Genomic DNA, 22,545 nt, shown 5'->3' on the forward strand with positions numbered 1-22,545 from the left:
TCAACGGATCAACATTCACCAAGTTGATTTTTAGAGGCGTGTACAGCTTCATAATTTTGCTTTTTAAATACTGGGTGTAGATCTCAAAGAAACTGTACTGAAAGTGAAACAGAGCGTGTGCATTTCTCGCCTCGTCTCGCCCTCTTTGTTTGAAATGAAAACAGTGGATTTTTAGAAAGATAATCATGATTTGCTGTCAGGGGGAAGGTCAGTTGAAGTTTGCCGGCATAAGCCTTGGAGGGGAGACAACACAACAGCTTGGAATTTAAAACAAGGCGTGCAATCACATCTGGCATACCAGACTCTATTGGATGGCACATTTATCATTTCTGTGGTAAAATACATTTTATTTGATGGAACGAAGGGCCTCACTTGCCCTGTACATAAAGCCTTCCACCATTATTATCAAGAAAATATGAGCATGTGAAAAATGCTCAGAACGCTCTGTTTAGTAGTATGTCTTTAGGTCCACCTTAAAGGTCCACCTTAAAAAAAGTGAGAACGAAACTTATTGCCTCAGAGGCTACTGGGAGCTAACAGCAGTTAGCATTTGGAAAAGCGATCATTTGCAGGCTGTAGCAGGCACATTGCCGTCATATATAACATGTATCCACTGGACAGATAAATCCTCTGGAAGGCTGGAAGTTTGTGTAGAACTCTGTGCTGCACTGTGGAGCCAAGAATAGAACTTTTCGCGGACTTCCAGTTTACGGATACCGTTGCCCTCGCCAGCACTTTCGCGTGTTTTACGGACAAAACGGAGCTCCGCGAGACAACAATTCCAGGAATTTAGCGCATTGTGACGTCCCAGTGAGCGCAGAAGTCAACATCGCGTGTTTTATCTCCTGTACTTAGACTGAGGAGGACCACAAAAACATAAGTGAGTCGTCTTTTTTCACACTTTGCTGACTGATAGGACCTCCAGAGTCCCAATTTGAAATAAGGATTTAAATGATTAAAAAGTTGATTTTGCATAATATGTCGCCTTTAACATTTTTAGCTTTGCTTATAACCATACGAGTAGCTGATAGGGTAACCTTAACGCAAGTGTAACACAAACCTGCCAAAGAGGAAATCTCATATTTCTCTATGCTCAGGTACTCTGGCCAACGCCAGGGTCACCTTCACCAGGAAAAATAAATCCCCAGTGGCTCTCCAACACTACCCATAAGACATCTCTCCCTTTGAGAGGCGGTGAGTGGGTGTCAGCCTAATGTTTATACTGTCTGGTCATGGTTATGTAAGCCATTTTTGTCCTCTTTCTACCCCTCTCGCTGTCTCTCTTTCTCGTCGTCTGCCTTGTTCAAACTAATCCACCTTTACCTCTCCAACATGGCCAACTTGTGCGTTACGTAAATATTCTTCGAGCTGGATTATTTGAAGGTTTTTCGGCATGCCAAGGTGTGCATTGCATACATATAATGTTGGCCAAACTGTTGAGAGAGCACTGTACAGTGAAAGCTCTCTCTCTCTCTCTTTCACCCCCAAGAGTCAAGGATGCTTCTCTTTTATGAAGGGCAGGTTCAGGGAGGCAGTGGTACTTGTCTGAACTATCCATGTGATAACAGCCTCTAGAATGAACCAATCATGCACACACACGCACACACACACACACAGACCGACAGTGTTGAATGCATGGCGAGAACATTGTATTTTTTTTCCCTCCCCAGAAACATTGTGTCTTTACAGTGCTTCAGCTGCTTGTTCAGTGACTCTGTCATACTAATGTACTTACGTGGGTCACAGGGTTCAGGCTTGACCACGTGGTGCCCTGCTGCCCTCCTTCACACAGCCATCGCACGGTCCATTATTCACCCATAACGATGTTATCCTGATAACCTCAGAATAGCCGTGGCCCCCTCAACTTCCTTTGTGTCTCTAATTTGTCGGTTTTCTCCAGCAACCTCATGCTCCCGTTCGACAGTAAGCGTATTTGCTGCAGTCGTGCCACGCTCAGATGACCTCTGACCTTTTCTTGTGACACATATTTACCTGTTTTTTTTTAAAGGGAGACTCCCAGTGACTGCAGTGTTTCCTGATTATGAGAAATCTTTGGCTTAAATAACAATCTCTTCTGGTCTTATCACTCGCTGATATAGCATTCCTTCCGCAGCTGAGAGAGGGTGGATATTTGAACCATTTGGAAAAATGCTCCCAGTGTGACGAAAAAACTGTGAGGCCAGTTCATGAGCCCAAACATCTGTCCATCCTAAGATATGTCCTCCTTCATTTTAGTGGGCACAGTGGACTTAGCCTGGTTTCAAGCACTCTCATTTCTTTTCCTTTTGTCGCTTCACTTCCCCGAGCAGCCTGTTGGTTCACAAAGCAAGAATTAGAGGGAGATACAAATGTATTCTTGTACTTTTTTTTATTTGGGGTGGGAAGAAACACGCATTGTGTACTCGCACTCATCTGTGTCCTCATGGGAAATAAACAGCGAGTAAATCAGTTGTTAGCTTTGTGTGTTATCTTTAAAAGATGAAAGGACACCGAAAACAATGAAATCGCTGCCCTGGGGTTTCTGTAGGAAAGGAAAAGGGAAAAAAAAGAAAGAAGAAGAAGCAACAACTGGAGCAAAGAATGAAACCTTTGATCTCTGCAGTCAGTTCCATTCAGTTCGTCTGAGACTGTAACCAGAAATAGAGAAGACAGGGGTCAAAATAACGTCCCAGTTCATATAAATACAAATATTCGGTGTCTTATCTTTATGAATTTATTAGAACACAATTTTTTGGTTAATATACTCTACATTACAACTTACCCTTTTAAAAACATCTGTACTTAGTCAGCATTATTCCTCCTCCTCCTCCTCCTCCTCCTCTTCTGCTCTCGGGCTTGTGTGTTTTCAGCATGTGATGAAAGGTGACACTAGGTTCTGCAGACAGGTATTAACACTTTTAACCGCTGGCCTTAACAAGATGCTGCTTGCACTTGACATGCCTTTCCTTGACAATGCCAAGCAAAACAAAAAAAAAAAGGGTCATTCGTTTAACGCCGTCCATCATAAAAATGCACGCCATGCGATTTTTACTTTTATGTCCTCAGTGCAAGCTCATTAAAAATATTTAAGATTAATATCTGTGTCGAAAACAGCCTGATTTGGAACTATCTGTTAGCTTGTGTTTAGTGTTTGGCTCCTGGCAGCCATTGGTGCACAGTCACTGCAGCCTGGCCTGTCTGCTCTGGTTTCATAAGCAGAGAGAGTGAATGACCTATATACTTCTCTGAGGGAGGGGAAGTCACCTTGTTGGTGGACCGGCAGACATGCCTGCTGGTTTTAGTGTGCAGGGCTTACCACTGACTTGATAGCACGGTTATAGAGAAGCTGCTCGTGTTTTTCGTGGCCTTAAAGGAGTCATATTATACCCTATATCTGCAAGTTAACCTAGTTTGCCCTGGTGTCGTAATGAACATGTCTGTGACAAGCTTTGGTCAAAATACCATAAGGATGAAGCACCTGCTAAAAACAGCCCTGTTCAGAATGCTCGGTTTTGAGTGCCTGTCTCTTTAAATGCAAATGAGACACAGGAAACTACGTCACTGAGGCTCCGGCAGCTAACATTATCATCCGGAAAAGCGATAATTTATCCACTGGACACTTAAATCCTCTGAGGCTGGAAGTTTGTGTGGAACTCTGTGCTGCACTGTGCAGCCAAGAATAGAACACTTCGTGGACTTCCGCTCTTCCAGATACAGTTGCCCTCTCCAGCACTCACCCGTTTTTTAGCGACAAAGTGGAGCTCCGCGAGACAACAATTCCAGGAATGTCTCATTATGAAGTCGCAATGAGCACGGAAGTCAACATCGCATGTTTTATCTCCTGTACTTAGACTGTGGGGGACCACAAAAACATGAGTTGTCTTTTTTTCACACTTTGCCTACTCACAGGGCCTCGAGGGTCCCAAATATAAGTATTAAAATGAATAAAAAGTTGATTTTGCATAATATGTCTCCTTCTTCGTACTCCGCCCGTACTGTATGCATAAACACTGCATCGTAACGGTGTGACTACGCTGAAGTCTATAGGAAAATATGCACAAGCCGTAAAAAACACACCTCCACATGGGTCTAACGAATACTTGACACACACTCGTACTCACATTAGCCGGAGCAGTGGGGCCCGGTGCCAGAGAGATGTAGTCAGACAAACACCTCGCCAGAGACTCCTCTAAACGTCCTAACAAATTGAATGTGTGTGTAGATGGACGAGAGGGAATTAGATCAGTGGGCCTGATTGTATCTGAGTGTGCTGTTGCTGTACCCCTTTCCAGCAAGTCCCCTGGAGGAAATGTGTGTGTGTGCAGGAGAGAGAGAGAGCGAGGGTGGGGGGTGGGAGAGAGCTTGGCAGCTGGTTTGATGAAGGATGTAAGGAGAATGTTAACCAGACAATCACCTTGCATGTTATTGATTGAGATGAGAGAGAGAGGTAATTAGCACAGAAAAAGAAGGGGGGAGCTGAGGCCACTTTTAATGTTTTGATACAAGGTGTTCCGTCTCCATCTGCACGCTGTGTTCTTGCGAAATGTTTAACGAAACATAAAATATGTGCGCGTGCGCAAAACACCCAGCCGTAAACGCAAAGAGCCGCAACAGAAAATGTGTGACGCGTGAGAGCCGACTGATACTGTGTCACAAGTAGCGCACATAAAAACCGAAGCCTAATATAATGAGCCTAGTTATTCACACATTACACAATATTTCATGTGTCCTCCTCCTCCTCCTCCTCCTCCACAGAGCAAAAAAAAAAAAACGTGAAACTGTGTCTTACATCTCCATTAACTCGAGTGTGGTTTGAGAAATAGATTTGGTCCAAGTGTCGCTGAGTGTGCTCGGGATATAAATCTTAAAAAGCTTAAAGACACACTTCGGAACTTTTTGCTGAGCAACATCAGCGTCTTCAGCCATAAGTGGTAATTATTTTGGAGTCGGAGTAGTTAAGTGGTTTCCATGTGGAGAAAACAAAGAGTGGGGCTTTGACTGTCTATTCCCACTCACTGAACTGAAACAACATCTCAACACCGTGTGTGCTTCGTATACCCGAGGAACCGGAAGTGCTCTCAAGTCCCCCTCTAATGCTACATTTCAGGCATTAATCCGAAACTTGCTCTGCCTGATTCTGACAGATTTCGCTGACAATCACTCATCAACACACTTCGCACACAAAGAGAGTGTAAGTCGCGTAGTGTGAGAACAGGTGTTTGGAACAAGGGCTGGGAATAGAAAAGGCACCAAGTCAGCTGTGCCGAAAATGATTAAGCAAAAATTTTATTGCATAATGTTGCTGTAATGTGCGGTTAAGTAGTGAGTCTAAACTCTAGATCTGAAATTTAAAGTAACTTGGTGGTAAAAATCTTAACTCTTAAGTACCTGAATGCATAATTAGGCAGACGATGAACAAAGTTTGACCCATGGAACCTCATAGTCACATGTGCAGAGAAAGGAAAATTACTTATCGGAACTTATTCTCTTATTCAGCTCCACTTTAGTGAGAACACAGTGTTCATCCCGTGCTGTAATGGTCATTGCAGAAATCAGTCAGTGGTGAAAGCAGTAAATGATGCCTCAGGTCAGACAGATCTGCACAAGTCCTTCTTTCATTGTTGCACGTTGGTAAAATCTAGAAAATGACAACTAGGGCTGAAAAAGGAATTGTTTTCAAAATCGAAATTGAAATGCAATCAGCAAATTGCAAAAGGCTGCAATTTAATTGAGTTACTTTCTATTTAAACTCATCATTCTTGTATGAAATCAAAAACAATAAACTGAATCTGCACACTTTTCACCTTTGTGCATTTATTTTTTGCTGATCAATCGAGATCTTTTCCACGACACAGTAGGAGACAAGTGTTCTGAAGACTCTGTGCTATCGAATTCAAACGAAACTCCTGAGTGTAATTCTTTGACTGTCATCTCACTTGGTGAAGATGTAAATCACCGGAGTGCGAAGCCCTCGCATCTGGGTTTATGGCGAGCCCACATTGTGCCGCTACTGTACTGCGGGGTCATAAAAAAACGAAAAAGAATGCTTCGCAATGTGTATCAAGTTGTAACACAGCGAGGAAGGGGATATTCCGCCCCGGCTCTGTTGTTGACTTTTGTCGATTTACATATAGTTTCGTAACTCTTATGTGTGTCTCTCTCTCTCTGTGTGTGTGTCGTTTCAGCTCGCCACTGAGGCAACCGTCCACGACAGTCAAAGTGTGTCTGGTTTGCGGAGACGAGGCGTCAGGATGCCACTACGGCGTCGTGACGTGCGGAAGCTGCAAAGTCTTCTTCAAAAGAGCTGTGGAAGGTATGAACAAACAAGGTGAAGGGACAAGCCAATTACTACAACCTTCTTCACGTAAATATAAGTCAAGTACACACTGTTGAATCAGCAATGCACTGGGGCAGCACAAAACACCCGTCCATTTGTTGTCTACCACTTTGTCTTACACAACCATTCACTCTCACATTCACACCTCTGGGCAGTTTAGTTAAGCGCCTGTCTCTTTAAATGCGAATGAGACACAGGAAACTACATCAGCGTCGCTGAGGCTCCGGCAGCTAACAGCAGTTAGCATTTGGAAAAGCGATCATTATTGCCATCATATATAAACTGTATCCACTTGACACACTTAAATCCTCTGAAGCTGGAAGTTTGTGGAGAACTCTGTGCTGCACTGTGCAGCCAACAATAGAACACTTCGTGGACTTCCGGTCTTCCTGATACTATTGCCCTCGTCGGGACAAATTGGAGCTCCACGAGACAACAATTCCAGGAATGTGTCATTGTGACGTAGCAATGAGCGCGGAAGTCAACATCGCAGGTTTTATCTCCCGTACTTAGACTGAGGCGGACCACAAAAACATGACAGTCGTCTTTTTCACATTTTGCATACTCATAGGGCATCCAGAGTCCTAAATATAAGTATTAAAATGATTAAAAAGTTGCTTTTGCAATATGTCCCCTTGCAAAGAACATGCAAACTCCATGCAGAAAGGCCCTCGTTCCGACCAGTTCGCCAACCTTGGTCTTTTTGCTGCAAGGCAGCAGAGCTAACCACTACAGCTCCATGGGTTATACAGAAAAATCCATTCGAATTTTGTCCATTTTCACGTTTTCTTCTGTTAATGACGCACAGTAGTTGTTAAAACTATACCAGTCACCCGCTGCGTGCCATTATTCAGCAACTTTCATATTACGTTATGCCAGGAAAAAAAAAAAAACCCACAGTCGGTTCAGTGAATATCAAATAATTTCAAACAATATCATCTTCACTGACAACTGCAGGCTCCAGTGTTATTGGCAGACATTCAGCTCGGTTCATTAACAGTGGTTCATGGGGAGAACGTAATGCCAAGCAAGCTTAAATTTTGTGCTACAATCTTACAGCTTTTCCAGCTGGGACATGTCATTGAGAAAATGTGTGTTAATACAATAAATTCTTTCAGTAATATTCACATCTTTTGGATATTTTATTAATCGGGTCATTTAGAAGCAGATTTTTATTCCTTTCAGGAATCACACAGTGTTATTTGTATTAATCAAACTGGTTTTTATATACATTTTTTTGCAGCAAACTAATCTTTTGCATATTTATTTTGTCCAAAACATGGCGATTACATGTATAGACACATATACACACACACATATACACATTCAGGAGCTAATTTCTCGACAGTCTCACATATATTGAGCTGGGGGAAAATCAGAGGCACCATAATGTGCTTTTCATTCTGTGCCTGTTACCTGAGGCGTTAGTCTAACTCATTTAGATGAATGTTTGAATGAAAAACACACTCTTTATAGAGCCAGAGGGAGAAAAAAAAACAAAAAAAAAACGAACACGCAAATAAACCTGCCAGCCAGCAACTGTGCCCTCGAGGTGTTTTCCTGACCATTGGAGGAATTGCACTCGTTCTCCCAATTTAATCATGTCTTAATTTGATGATATTAACACACCGTCATTCTGGAGAAAGGAAACGAGATTATGTGTTTGGGGGGGGGTTATCAAATCAGGCGCGCCATCGTTCTTGCTTCAAGCATGGCCGCCGGAGCTGGTGGCAGACGCTCAAGACTTTAGACTTTAGGTTGACTTTGAAGTGAGGCTCCGGGAAAACTTGGATTTGTAGTTGATTAAATGGATAAAACCTGAGTGTAATTGCACCAACTCATTGGACGCGGTCATTTTCTACTGCTTTATCCTTCACATGAGGGTCGCAGGAGTAAAGGGGGGGTTAAGCCCAATTTATACTCTTGCGTAAAGTGCTCTACGTCGGTTATGGAGAGCCTCTCTGTCGTCGCCGGCTGCACAAAATGTTTTTTAAGTGTCCGTCACTCCGTCAAGGGACAACAGAGACGGCACGGGCTGCGATTGGTTCTCAGCCAGTCTCTGGGCGGCATCAACGGGCATGAGGTGGATGCCCTGATGATTAATATGAGGTAGCACACGGGGTAGAAGTTCATCCAATTTGCCAGCTGACATTCAGAAGTACCTGAAGTAGACAATGAAGTACTCATCGGTCCAATCAGACTGTTAAATTGGCCTGCCATCACTCTCGGTACATTTAGTGGACGTACAGACCACCTCCGGACACTGCAACAACAACAAGAGTCGTTCTCTCTCGGACGCCATTGCTCACTGTAGACCAGAAGCACAACAACCTTGCATAGCGACCCCTACTGATCGGGCGGGAAATGGAGCGCGTATCCGGCACCACGACGGAGAACTATGAGGGCTTGAGGGGTCTCCGTGGTTACGCACACACTCACACACCTACGGCCAATTTAGATCGTCAACCTTTTTCCACATTTCGTGGAAAGGAAGAAAACATCCAAACTGCACAGAGAAAGGCCCTTGGTTCGAGGCCGGATTTCTAATCACTGACCCTTGCTGTGAGGCAACAATGCTAGCCACTGTCTCACCATGCGGCCCCTCTTTTACTGTCTATCCATCCATTATCTACTGCTTTATCCTCCACCGGAAGGGGTCACAGGGGGTGCTGTGCCTATCTTAGCTGACATAGGGCGATTCACTCTCTCACTCCTACAGTCAATTTAGAGTGACCAATTCACCTAATCCCCAAATCTGCATGTTTTTGGACTGTGGGAGGAAGCCGGAGAACCCGGAGAAAGCCCATGCACACACGGGGAGAACATGCAAACCCCATGCAGAAAGGATCTTTGTTCCAACCGGGGCTTGAAGTTCTTTTACTGTCTAATGCCCTTCAAATCCAAAACAACCCCAACTGTGCAAACTATGCGGAAATAACCTTCAACCGATACATTGTTGTGGTGCCATTCGGGTTGCGTGCGACCCTATTGATGTGCAAAACGTCGCCGTTACCTTACTTGACCCCTCCACCGCTCTTGCTGAGGTGGAACGAGAGCGAGAGAGGGGGTGAGGTGGAGCGAGGCAAAGGATGAAAATAGTGAGAGAAGGATTTTGCAAAGTGAAGAGAGATAGAGGACAGTGAAACGGATACAGTGCGGGAGGGGCGGGGAAGGACAAAGAAAAAGTCAGATGCAGACAGAGCGATAAAGAGAGGAGGAGCGCAGAGAGAGAGAGAGAGAGAGAGAGGGAGTAAGACAGGGAGTGGGATGGAAAGTGATGTGTCAGCAGTGAGCCCCAGAGATGTGTAAGTTAGGACGTGAGGAGACGTGTTACTCCTCCCCCTCGACCAGTATTTCCTCCTCCTCCTTCTCCTCCTCTCTTCTCTCAAAGTTAAAAAAAAAAACTTCGACTCAGTGTGTGATATATAAAAGAAGACTGCAGAGAGTGGGCATCAGTACAAGGGAGATTATCCAGCCCATGCTTAATTTCTTTTGGCACCGCCTGCCTCGGGGCACACAACTTTTCAGTCAGCTGTAGCTCATTAGAAAACTAACTGGCTCACGGCCCTTTTACTACAGCGCTAGTTAGCATTCTGGATTTGTCATCAACAAATCAGATGAAATCATTCGACTGTGGAGGGTCTGGGTTCTGTTTTATCCAAATCAGATTAGTCACTCGTGCAGCTTTATTTTACATCAGTGGACGTTGGTACAGTAGACAGTTTAAGTCTTATGTTTTAGGTTTACACGTAGGCCGTCTGTTTAAGAGATCTAGCAAAGCTGTTCCCTTAGATTTCTCCTTAAGAGAAGGAATATTTACCTCACTTAAAGGTGCCATATGTAAGAATGTGGTCAAAAACGGTTACTACATTCAAATTCAAAATACAGAGGTCTTTTAGGTTTCCTTTTTTTTACGTAGTTGGCAACCCGGGGTTTGCTTGCAAATATTTTGGCTGTACTGTTGTTGTTGGTTAGTTCAGTTTGTTATATGAACATTATTCCTGAGTCACTGTGACATATTAGGAGGATTTTATGGCCAGTTGATTTAGATTTATTACACAATACACCTTTAATTTCTGTCATATCTACCAGACGGCTTGGCCAACTCTACCTCCATAAAGTTTACAACCATGGTCCCAGGAAATATGGGTTCTTCTGCTGAGCCACTGACTACTCTTTATTCAATTTATCTTAACGCAGTATGGAAGCGTTGTTTATTATAATAAATAACAATATTCACGACTTGATTTGTTCATATATGGCAACCAAAGTTGTACCAATGACAAAAAGAACAGTGTTGTCAAGGACAAGGCTATCCGATGTAGAAAAGTGTCAAAATCCTTTGTTATACATGAATATATTTGTCATATATATATCCATGTATCATTTATTAATGCAATAATCTAAAGGATAAGAAAATCTACATTGGAGTGCCTTTATCTTGATCGGCTATTTACACTCCTTACAGATTGTGTAAATGTCGAATAAAACAAATAACAGTCCTGGAACTTGTCGTATTGCTACTGTTGACTCACGTGCCGGCGTCACGCTCTGTTGAAATAAATAAATAAATTCTTCCGCGTCGGTGTTTGTCACGCGCCGCAGAATCCTGCCGTCTGACAGACGAACTCCGACACGATTCTTAATGAATCCTAAATCCACTCCTCCGAAGACGAGCCTGTTGATACAACACAGCTGCACTCAATGAACGACTCCATGTGGAGCGTATTTGAGGAGTTTGAACTGCAGCTTATTATTCACATGTCATCAGTGGCTTGGCATGTCTGGTCTTTGTAATGCTGCTTTGAGCTCACTATACGTGTCTTTCCTGGACTTTTTGTATTCAAGTCGGAGTTTTGCAAAAGACAGCGTAGCCGTGTCCTCACTATGTCCCTCGCTGCGTCTGGGTCATGGTTACTGTTGCATTCGTGTCGATCTGAAAAAACCTGTTCCTCTGCACTGCTGCTGTGGGAGAGGTCATGCGAGGATACGTCTTACACTGCTTCTGCTCTGACTGACGGCGCTGCCAGCCAATCCCGTCACTCTCGGATTAGGTCGGAGGAGTAAAGGCGTCCCTTGAGTGCCGTGAGTGAGTGAACGCTTCGAGTCGTGTGTGTGTGTGTGTGTGTGTGTGCGAGTGGCTCATGTAACAAAGGCTGGAGATGAGCCATTCAGCTGTATCGTCCCAATCTCTGCTCCACCACAACACACGTCTCTCATCGGACGTTAGATCAAAACCTGCGTGCACAATCACTATCACGGACATGAGCTTGCTACACACACACGTGCATATTTCGCGTGCAGCATACATATTTACATTTATATATGAAATATGTTTTGCTATTCATAATATATGTGTGATGGAAAAGTTAACTTTCAGAGGACATAGTGTGTCTGATAGTGACCAACATAACTCGAAAAGTCAAGGACGGATTTGGATGAAATTGTCCGCAATGGAACCAGAAACAGGTGATCAAATTTTGGCCGTGATCCGTAGACGCTATCACCATTTTAATCGCTATTTTGTGGGGGGCTGAGCTGCCTCGGTGGAGGTCTGCGCTCTTCGAGTGCTTTTCTGGTTTGAGATGTTTTTATGAACCCTTGTTCTTAGCCACAATTTTAATGTTTTATGTTTTTGTTTTAAATATTCTGCTACTCTGGTAACATGATAAAAATCTACTTGTCTAATTCTTAACGTACGGACAGTGTATGACCTCTAGTTTTGGGTCATATCCTTATCATATGAACAGGTAAATTTTTTATATATATTATTTTTTTTCATTATTTTTTTAGAGGAAGAGTGTCTTGCCTGATGTGTACCAGATATAAGCATAACATATATTAAAATGCTTCAATAAAAAGGAAAACTAGAAAAGCACTCGGAGAGTGCAGACCTCCGCCAAGGCAGCTCAGCCACCCCACAAAATAGCGATAAAAATAGTGATAGCTTATACGGATCACGCCCAAAATGTAATCACTCGTTCCTGGTGCCATTGTGGACATTTCCTGAAAATTACATGGTAGAGGTCAATTAAAAAAATACAATAAAAATATGTTTTGCAAATTGGAATTAAGTTATGATGAACTATAGATGAGAACTACTGTAACTGCCTCCATCACAAGTGACTGCTTTTGTACATGCGACCCTTTCAGACGGTACACTGACGTCTCCATAATTACTAAACGCATTATGTATAGTGCAACAAAAGCAAAAGAGGAATATGTTGGTGAGGACAAAATGCACAGGACAGCTGTTTGAGATATTATTATGGAAGTGGGATGGGGTGGGGGGGGGCATAAGTAAGCAAAACAGCTTCTGTTTACATCTTTTTTTTTAACTTGTGCAACCTCTCTTTATAATGATCCGGAAGAAAAGAAGCGTAATTGTGTAGAAACCCGTCCAACACAGCTGTTTGTGCAAAAGAATCGGTGTATTTGCATATTGCTGGCACAGTCGTAACGACAAAGTAAAAACTTTTAGTTTGCATAAATAAAAATAAACGACCGGTCTAGGAGCCAGACGAACGCCATAGGAAAGGATAATTGAACGGTATTAATCCATGAGACTGACAGAGGTTTCAACACGTCCTTTCAGTTCTATTCCGTCGTGTGAATGCGGCACTTGTATGAAATTTGCTTCCGCTGCCAAATGCCATTCAGACACACAGTGCAGTGCATGTGTGTCAGCTACTGTATCTGAGAGGCTATTTCACAATAGGTTATGAAGTCTGTCTGTGTCATGTCAGGAGGTCTGCAATGCTCTTATTAATGTAGCCACACACACACACACACACACACACACACACACAGGAAAAGAGTATTTCCCTTGCATAAGAGTTTCCTCATAAGTGAAGTATGCTGGAGCTGAGGGACAACATACACAAACGGGACGTTGCCAGATTGTGAGATCAGGAGCTAAATGTAGACGTGAGCGGACGCCGTTAAATCGCCTGACGGTTGCCATGCACTCAAGCAGCAATGTCAAATCTAATACACATTTTTTATTTGTCACTGTAGGAAAAGCTCCTAAAATATAAGGTTTAATAAAACCTTTTAATGCCTTAGTATTTAAAAAAAAAACTCAACATGCAATTGCATTACCTCGTGCCAAATTGATATGCGACTACTCATATTCAGATGTAAACATTCTGTGTGAGTCCATGCAAACACAGGGCATAAATAAACAACTTCTCTCCCTTCCACACACACACACACACACACAGTTGTCCTCACACCACTGACTTGGGCTGTTTCATAAAGTGACTTTCACTCCAACAATTATTAACAAGATTCAGGGGAATGAGCAGAACAGTTGACAGGAAAGCCCCAGATTTTTTTTTTTTATATATACATTTGGTTTGAATCGCCATTTGGTTCAGCCTATCCAAGTGAGCGTGCACGTACACGGTGCATGTTTGTGTGTTCGTGCACATAGGGGGATGGCTGCGTTGTGTTTCCTGTGTCGCAGTTTACTGTTTTTTAGAGCAAGAAAAATGGGCTTATGTAACGGTCATGTGATTTAGCCAGAAATAGTGGTGGGGCTACAGCTGCTGCCTCTCCTCCTGCAGCTTGGTTCCTTGGCTTTTGGCAGCAGCCAGACAGACACACTGCGCACTCCTTCGAGCTCAGAAAACAACTTCTGCTCAGTCCCCTCGCAAAACACAAATACTGTGTGCAGTAGATGCAACAAAAGGCAATGCACGGAATAGACGCGTCGGAGCAAACTGCACGTTTACGACGGTTTGCAAATAATTGCACTTAAGTCTAAAAATTCCTAGATAAATAAAAGTTGCAGGATAAACATGGGGAAATACAGGCTAATATGCACTGGCAACCATACGCACATTAGCTCTGTAGGGGTCACTGGGGCCACTATACTACACTTTAACAATCCAGCAGGGTTGTGTCATTATGTGTTCCCGATGTGTATGTGTTTGTAAAAGCATTTTTTTTTTTTTTTTACATTTGCCATTTTTATTTATAATAAAGTGGAGCTGCTTTGGCTGTGTGTGTGTGTGTGTGTGTGTGTGTGTGTGTGTGTGTGTGTGTGTGTGTGTGTGTGTGTGTGTGTGTGTGTGTGTGTGTGTGTGTGTGTGTGAATGATTGCATGTGTGTGCACGAGCCTGAGCCTGTCTGTCTGTGTGTGGGCGTATGGCACTCTGAGGCTGGGGGACGTGTGGAAAAAGGGAAAAAAAAAAAAGGGATGGAGATGCAGGCGTCGAGCAAGAGAAGAGTGGTGGTGGTGGAGGAGGAGGAGGAGGAGGAGGAGGAGGAGGAGGAGGAGGAGGAGAGGAGCTGTGAAGAGCTAGTGGAGCGGAAGGAAGCGCTCTGAAATGGGAGATCATTGGGTTTAGCTAAGGGCTAGGCAGGAGGCAGGAGGGATTCTCGCCATGTTAGCATCACTGTCAGGAGTACTAGATGTAGCCACAGTGTCCTGATTCCTGCACATTCTAATACCCTGATGCCCCGTGCTGTAAAATACACTGTATAATGCTGTATAGTCATGTGCTTTCACACTGATGTTCATTAACGCAGAGCTCTGATGTTGCCGGACATTTCACGGGGGGGTGTCTTGTGCTGACCTACATTGCCACACAGATTCAACAGCAGAAATGTAAAAAAAATGTACAGCCTTTTCATTTCATTTGCATGTATGCAGCAGCTACCGGATATATATGCCTCTTTCTCTATTTTTATCGTTTGCATGCTTCGCCGTGCGCTTCACCGTTGAACTGACTCCGTGTCTTGTCTGTTTGTAGGTCAGCATAACTACCTGTGCGCCGGGAGGAACGACTGCATCATTGACAAGATTCGAAGGAAGAACTGCCCGGCGTGTCGCGTACGGAAATGCTTCAAGGCCGGCATGAATCTCGGAGGTGAGGAGTGAGGAGACGCACGTTCGTCGTTAAAGTTCTGGCCCTGTGTACGCGTGTCAGATGTGACGATTTAAGTCGCCGTTACTCCGCTCATTAAAAAATAAAAGATACAGAGAAGTAGGTCGGACTGCAGTCATAGGAAGCCTGGGGAGGCTTTGTCATAGGACGTTTGTGTTTATGTATGTGTTCTCGTGTAGCTGAGTTTAATATTCACAGTTACTCCAGCTACTTGATTATTTAACCCTTAGAACACAGAGTATTTCGGCTGCTTTTTTCCATTACTATGTTAAAGGAGTCATATCATACCCTATTTCTCCAAGTTAAACGAGTTCCCTGGTGTCCTAATGAACATGCTTTGGTCAAAATACCATAAGGATGAAGCACCACAGCAGTTCAATCACCCTTCCAAAACAGCCCTGTTCAGAACGCTCTGTTAAGTCGTATCTCTTTAGGTCCACCTTAAAAAAAAAAAGTAAAACTAAACTTAAGGGACAGGAAATGACATCAGCCACAGAGGCTACTGGGAGCTAACAGCAGTTAGCATTTGGAAAAGTGATCATTTGCAGACACATTGCCGTCATATATCACATGTATCCACTGGATAGATAAATCCTCTGAGGCTGGAAGTTTGTGTAGAACTCTGTTTTGCACTGTGGAGCCAAGAATAGAACTTTTCGCGGACTACCGGTTTTCGGATACCGTCGCGTGTTTTATGGACAAAGCGGAGCTCCGCGAGACAACAATTCCAGGAATTTAGCGCCTTGTGACGTCCCAAGGAGCGCAACATCGCATGTTTTATCTCCTGTACGACTGATAGGACCTCCAGAGTCCAAAATATAAGGATTTAAATGATTAAAAAGTTGATTTTGCATAATATGTCCCCTTTAAAATGTACAGTATATGTGCAATATAGAGTCTTATATCCTTTTTTCCAAGCAATCTGAACCAATTTTATAAACACACCTGAGCTAAAAGATTATTTAAAATCAGACTCAACAACACATAACAACGCCTGAATATGTGCCCTATCAACACACACCCCCAGGATGTCCATATAAGGAGTTGTGGGTTATTCTCACCGCAATTTACCATGGGTGCACCTGCAGCACAGATTCATTTAGGGTTAAATCTAAAAAACGATCCAGAACAATAACAAATATGTGTTGTTTTCTCACATAAAAATGATAAGCAGAGGGGCAACATTGTAAAAAAAAAAAAATTCTTGGGATTATTGCTGACTTCCATATTACTCCATATAGGCAAATGTGCTTCTCAAGCTCCCTTTGTCTCAGCTTTAACCTTTCCGTATTCAGACATGACGGTGCACACATTATTATGCACATTCACAGGTGCGTTGGAAACCTTTAAAATAATTTTTATCCAGAGGTACTCGCGGCATGTATATAACGAAATGGCACTGTGATTCATTATGTGTAACAGTCAAGAGAGAGTGGGTGTGTGTGATGCCGAGGCTTGCTTGAAAGTTAGAAGTTAGCAGCAGACTTGTAAATGTAACAGTACAATGCATAATAGTGTATTTAGGCTATTTGACACTAAATAAGTGCTACAGCGGCTCAAGATCCAAGTCCCCACATCTTACAATCTTCCCACTCGAGAGCGGAAGATAGTAACAATAATGAAGCAGGGAAAAATGTAGGATTTCTAGATTGTCGTTGGAGCCCGTGTCATCATCATTTAATAAGATTACCATGTATGTGAGTTTTTATATTTTTCTCCCTCCAAGTTCTGCACAATTAATACATTTACTGTCAAAGTGGCAGTTCAAAGTGCTAAGTCCTAACACGTTCTCAAACAGGAAGCGGTGCAGAAAGCAACAAGTTGCAGGACAGAGACTTTCACCACAAGACAGACTCAAAATCGACAATCGAACAGAAAGAAACTGACACTGCAATTGAGAAGGATTTGGATGATTTATACAAAATGTGATTATTTATCTGTATTGCCTGTTATTCCAAAAATAAGTTTTATGGTACAATAAACAAATGTGGAAGTTGTATGCACGGAAAAGGATTTGGGCCACATAGGAACAAAAATATTTGAGTTCTGACTTTAAAACTCTGAATTCTGACTTAATTCTCTAAATTCTGACTTTAAAACTCTGAATTCTGACTTTATTCTCAGAATTCTGACTTTAAAACTCAGAATTCTGACTTTATTCTCAGAATTCTGATTTTAAACTCACAGTTTAATTCAGAGAATAAAGTCAGAATTCTGACTTATTTCTTAGAATTCTGACTATTCTCTGAATTCTGAGTTTAAAGTCAGAATTCTGAGTTTTAAAGTCAGAATTCTGAGAATAAAGTAAGAATTCTGAATTAAATTTTTTCCTGTGTGGCCCTAATCGCCTCTCTTCGGTATGATTGCTTAATTTCTGTGGCATACGTTTTTCTGTCATTACACATTGAGGTAAAAAAAATAATATTTTCACATTAACAGATGAGTTAAGTGTTGATTGTTGAAGACAGAAACGGTTCAGGTATATTTGGACAGGATCTGTGACCTTTGTCTTTAAGCGCTGCAATGGTAAATTAAATCATGTCACTTGGAACTGCTATAGAAGTGTCTGCTTCTATGTCAAAATGAAGTGTATTTATAGCCAAATATCACATTTAAAATCTAAAAAATGAGTGCTTCACAGGCTGAAAAGAGAAACTACTCCAAAATCGCACGGCAGTGGTTATTAAATGGCGACTGGAATAAGATTTTTGTGACAGGAGAACAATGTAAAAACTTAAATTATGTGAACAGGGTATTGACATTGCAGTGTTTTTTTTTTTCCTGCTCTGACATCATTACCCTCTGCAATCACCTGTTCAAGCAGAGAGAGGACGGTTAGAAACACCTTCACAGGGGAACAAAAGGCTGACGCTGAATGGGGGTGAAAGTGGGTTTTCCTGACATGTTGTATGGGCAGCAGCAGCCGTGTGGTTACACACATGAAGTAGCCACATCGCAGAGCTCAAGAATGGGCCAAACAAAACCAGGTCAAGTAGTCTGAACTGTGTCACTGGGCACTGATTTACCCAAGCAAAGAGGAGACTTGAGGAGTGATGCTATTTGGCTCTTTCTAGTGTGAACTGGGTCCCAGTCAACATGCAAATCATGTTTAAGCCTAATTAAGAACTTCAGATAAGATCCAAAATCAGCATTTTAAATCCGATTAAACACATATTATTTGTCAAGCATTAGATCACAGCAGTCGCAAATAAAACAGTCGAGTTGTTGACGAACAATGAGTCGGCAAATTCAAGTCACAGCGGCGTTAACGAGCGAATGCTGTTGACTTATAATAGCATTACAAAGACGAGGAAAGAAAGCTGTCAAGACACCAAATTATACACAGCGTATGCATTGTGCTGCTTCTTGTTGCTTCAGTGTAATATGTCATTTTGTCCGCAAATTGGTATGATGACACAATTCGGGGACAAATAGAGTCACAAGGTGACGACAATGGCAGCCACCGTGTCGTGCATCGGTCACAAAAGCCTCAGTGTTGTGCTGTGGCAGGGACACTGGCATGACTTTGCGTAAAAAGACGTTTATAAAGGAGGTGTTCGGCAGAAATTCACTGGAAATGATGTTGTGTGATCCGTCTCACACGCGACAAAACTACACGACTCCATGAATGTTCATTAACACGTACACTCAGGTGGCATTTTATTAGCTCACTAGCTGCTTCCTGCATTTACTGCTGCGGTTAGAACGATAGTCTGATACTACAGCGCGCGGCAATAAATCTTGCATTTTTTAAAAAGCGATTATGCTCACTTTTTATTGAGCCCGTTTCTGGAGAACGGCTGATTTACTTTCACGGTAATTATGGACACTGCATTGCACTGTACAAAGAGTGGCTTCTGTTATTTTGTCCAGCCCCCCATTTATATCAGTAACAGAGACGTATCTGTTTATAAAGCGATACACATATCCACAGCAGCACAAACCCCACCCTCCAGATTACAGTAGATTCTGCACCTCTCTGAAACAACATTTAAATACAACTGAATATAATAACCTTCAGGAAGTGAGGAGTTACTGTATTGGTTTACCTGACAAAAAGCTCATTTGGATGTTTGTTTTTTTTGCTTCTTTATAACCTCAGATCGGCAAAGTAAGACACGATGTGCTAATAGGCGTCATTGTGTTCCCCACAGCACGGAAGTCCAAAAAGTCGGGCAAGATACGGACAGTCAACGACGACCCGCAGAGCTCGAAGGATGGCCAAACTGCCACAGGTGGCGTTGGCGGCGGCTACCTGTCCCAACAAAAGGAGCTGAGCGCCAGCGCCGCCAACGCCCTGGTGCCCCACGGGCCCTCGGTGGTCACACCTTTCCTGCCGCCCTCGATTTGCAGCGTGTTGGAGCTGATTGAGCCCGAAGAAGTGTACTCTGGCTACGACAACACACAGCCCGACACCACTGACCACCTGCTGTCCAGTCTCAACCGCCTGGCCGGAAAGCAGATGGTGCGCATGGTGAAGTGGGCCAAAGTACTTCCAGGTTAGTGTTGGCGTGCAGTAATGGGCTGAGGCCTAAATGCTCTTTATGGGTGTGTTGACATATTTAGGAAAGCAGTAGAAAACTGTGGCCTCAAAGATAAGTGTAATGGAGTGTATATCACACACACAATATAATGAAGACAGCTCCTGTACATTAGGTTGCACTACTAGTTCAATTATATTTTGTTTTTGCTCTAAAGGTCAATAAAAAGGCTTAATGTATATAATATTGTACACTACCGTTCAAAAGTTTGGGGTCACCGATACAATTTGTTGGTGTTTTCCATTAAAACTCACACTTTTATTCATGTATAGAGTTGCAAAATGAATAGAAAATATATTCAAGAGATTGACAAGATCAGAAACAATGTACCATTAGAACACTGGAGAGATGGTTGCTGTAAATGGGCCTCTATACACCTATGTACATATTCCACATATTCCATTAAAAACCAGACGTTTGCAGCTAGAATAGACGTTTTCTGATTAATTTGATGTTATATTCTTTGAAAAAAGTGCATTTCCTTCAAAAATAAGGACATTTCTAAGTGACCCAAAACTTTTGAACACTAGTGTATGTCTAGTGTCAATGACTATGCCAATTAAAGCCACAGGACCTGAATTAAAAAGAAAAAAAATCAGTCTAATAAATAAGGAGACTCTATAACGTGGTTTTCTTTTTTTCCACGCAGCTGGTTTCGAGCACACCCAACACATTTAATTTGAAATATTAGGGCAGGAAATTAATCTGCAAAGCTTGAACAAGATTAGCAATGAATCCCATTTTACCATTAAAGAGAATCAAGATTACCAAACAGAACTCATTTACATCACACATCCCGTTCGTTTTGTTTCACCTATAAGCCGCAGCACAGGAAAGGACAAAATGGTTGAAAAAATCGGGGGCAAAGATGTGCCCCTAAAATGCCAGTCAGTCAGTGGCAGACATATTGAAAGATACCTCACAGGTAGCTCTTTGAGGCTTGTTTAATTTGCTGTATTGCAAATATTTGATACCTCCACGGTGTCTGCTTGCCATTTCCGGACGTATAAATAGAAGGGGAGCCAGACGGAAGAGTCAAAATGAGTGCCATTGACTTTCAGATAATGCCACCACCACGTGAATCCAGCTTACATTTGGATTTGTTAGTTACACAGAGTGATGTTTACCAGAATTGTCAGTATCAACAATATGCTCAAGATGTTTGGTTCTATGTCAACTATGACGACTGTATTTACCTTTCAAATGACCTGGAAAAAAACATCCAGATATATCGAATCACGTGTTTTAACATTCCCGCACCAAAGAGCGGTAAGCCAGCTAATAATTTAAATGTTTGTTTTTGGCCAATTTTCATGCATATAGACTATTATAGTCCCTAAGCCTTAGTAAGTCACTTGAGTGTCCTCAGTTGGTCTGTGTTTTGCATGAGAAGTTTCTTGCCAGAGTTTGATTGAGAGTCTGGCAACTTTCCTATTCAGCTCTATTTCTGGTGCTCCATAGACAACGTGCCAATAACTGCAGGCCTTTGGGGATTTGCTTTAGAAGAAGAGTGGGCGAATACTTCTCAGTGATTAGAACGTTTAACCAAATTTTGGCAGAAAACACACACACACACACACACACACACACACACACAAAAAAGGGCGATGTGCACAGGTGAACACCTGTCCGTGCCCTGCGCAATAATTGTCTTTGCCTTTGTTGTGTTGAAAGCTGGGGCATATCACTCATGTTAGTGCAATAACTTTTTTTGGAATACTGTACGTCGGTGTGATGTGAGACGTCTAGACTTAACGTCCTTCCAGCTTTAGGGAAATCTATGCTTGTGATGGTCGAAAGAGGAGTCTAAAAAGACTCTGAAAGGAGTCAAAAAAGCATAGCTAGCTAGATAGATAGCTAGATAGCTGGATAGCTAGATAGCTAGCTACTGGGATCATCCCTATGTTCCCCTCTTTCCCCCAAAAATGGGATCTTCTGTTTCTCAGTCATTATGGATATTTGTCAGGTCTCTACCTCACGTTACGGTTACTGTTATGGTTATTTTGACGGGTAGGGTTAGGGAAAGGGACAAGGTTTAGGCGATATAGCGCATCGTCAAGGCTCCGTAGCGGAAAATTACGTGCGAAAGCGTACAAAAACAGTGCATTGGTTTTCGTAGATTTCAGTAGAACCTTTCATGGAAATGATGGTAGAAAAAAGAATCCCTATATATTATTTGACCCGTAAAGGAAAAGCGGGAAACATTGGTACGCTCCCCTAGCTAGGTAGCTATCTAGCTAGCTAGCTAGGGGAGCGTACCAATGTTCCCCGCTTCATAGATAGATAGATAGATAGATAGATAGATAGATAGATAGATAGATAGATAGATAGATAGATAGATAGATAGATAGATAGATAGATAGATAGATAGATAGATAGATAGATAGATAGATAGATAGATAGATATTCTGAATGATGAATCACAGAGGTTCTATAAAGGTTGACGTTAAGTGCATTGCCAGTCACACTGAACCCGTTTCTTTTTTTCCTGTGTGTGTTTGTGTGTGTTAGGTTTCCGGGGCCTGCCCATCGAGGACCAAATCACCCTGATCCAGTACTCGTGGATGTGTCTGTCCTCCTTTTGCCTCAGCTGGCGCTCGTACAAACACACCAATGGACAGATGCTCTACTTTGCCCCCGACCTCATCTTTAACGAGTAGGCACACACACACACACACACACACACACACACTGTATCTGCATGACAACACATAGTGCTCTGATGTTGACATTAAGCAATGGCCCAGATATAGGTAACACTTACAGAGGGAAACACATTTGTTATTGTCTGGTA

The 22,545-nt window shown here is 42.6% G+C and overlaps 1 protein-coding gene across 1 annotated transcript in view; it reads left to right on the forward strand.

The window, feature by feature from the left end:
- The window catches only part of nr3c2 (nuclear receptor subfamily 3, group C, member 2), a 66,385-nt gene that overhangs the window by 29,482 nt on the left and 14,358 nt on the right, over positions 1-22,545 (forward strand). The window contains exons 2-5 of the mRNA XM_083909425.1: positions 6,165-6,292; positions 15,076-15,192; positions 19,365-19,709; positions 22,263-22,407. Coding sequence (XP_083765551.1) covers positions 6,165-6,292; positions 15,076-15,192; positions 19,365-19,709; positions 22,263-22,407 — 735 coding nt within the window. The remainder of the gene's footprint in view (positions 1-6,164; positions 6,293-15,075; positions 15,193-19,364; positions 19,710-22,262; positions 22,408-22,545) is intronic.

This window comes from Microchirus variegatus (genome assembly GCF_963457635.1).
Source record: "Microchirus variegatus genome assembly, chromosome: 23".
Lineage (NCBI taxonomy): Eukaryota > Metazoa > Chordata > Actinopteri > Pleuronectiformes > Soleidae > Microchirus > Microchirus variegatus.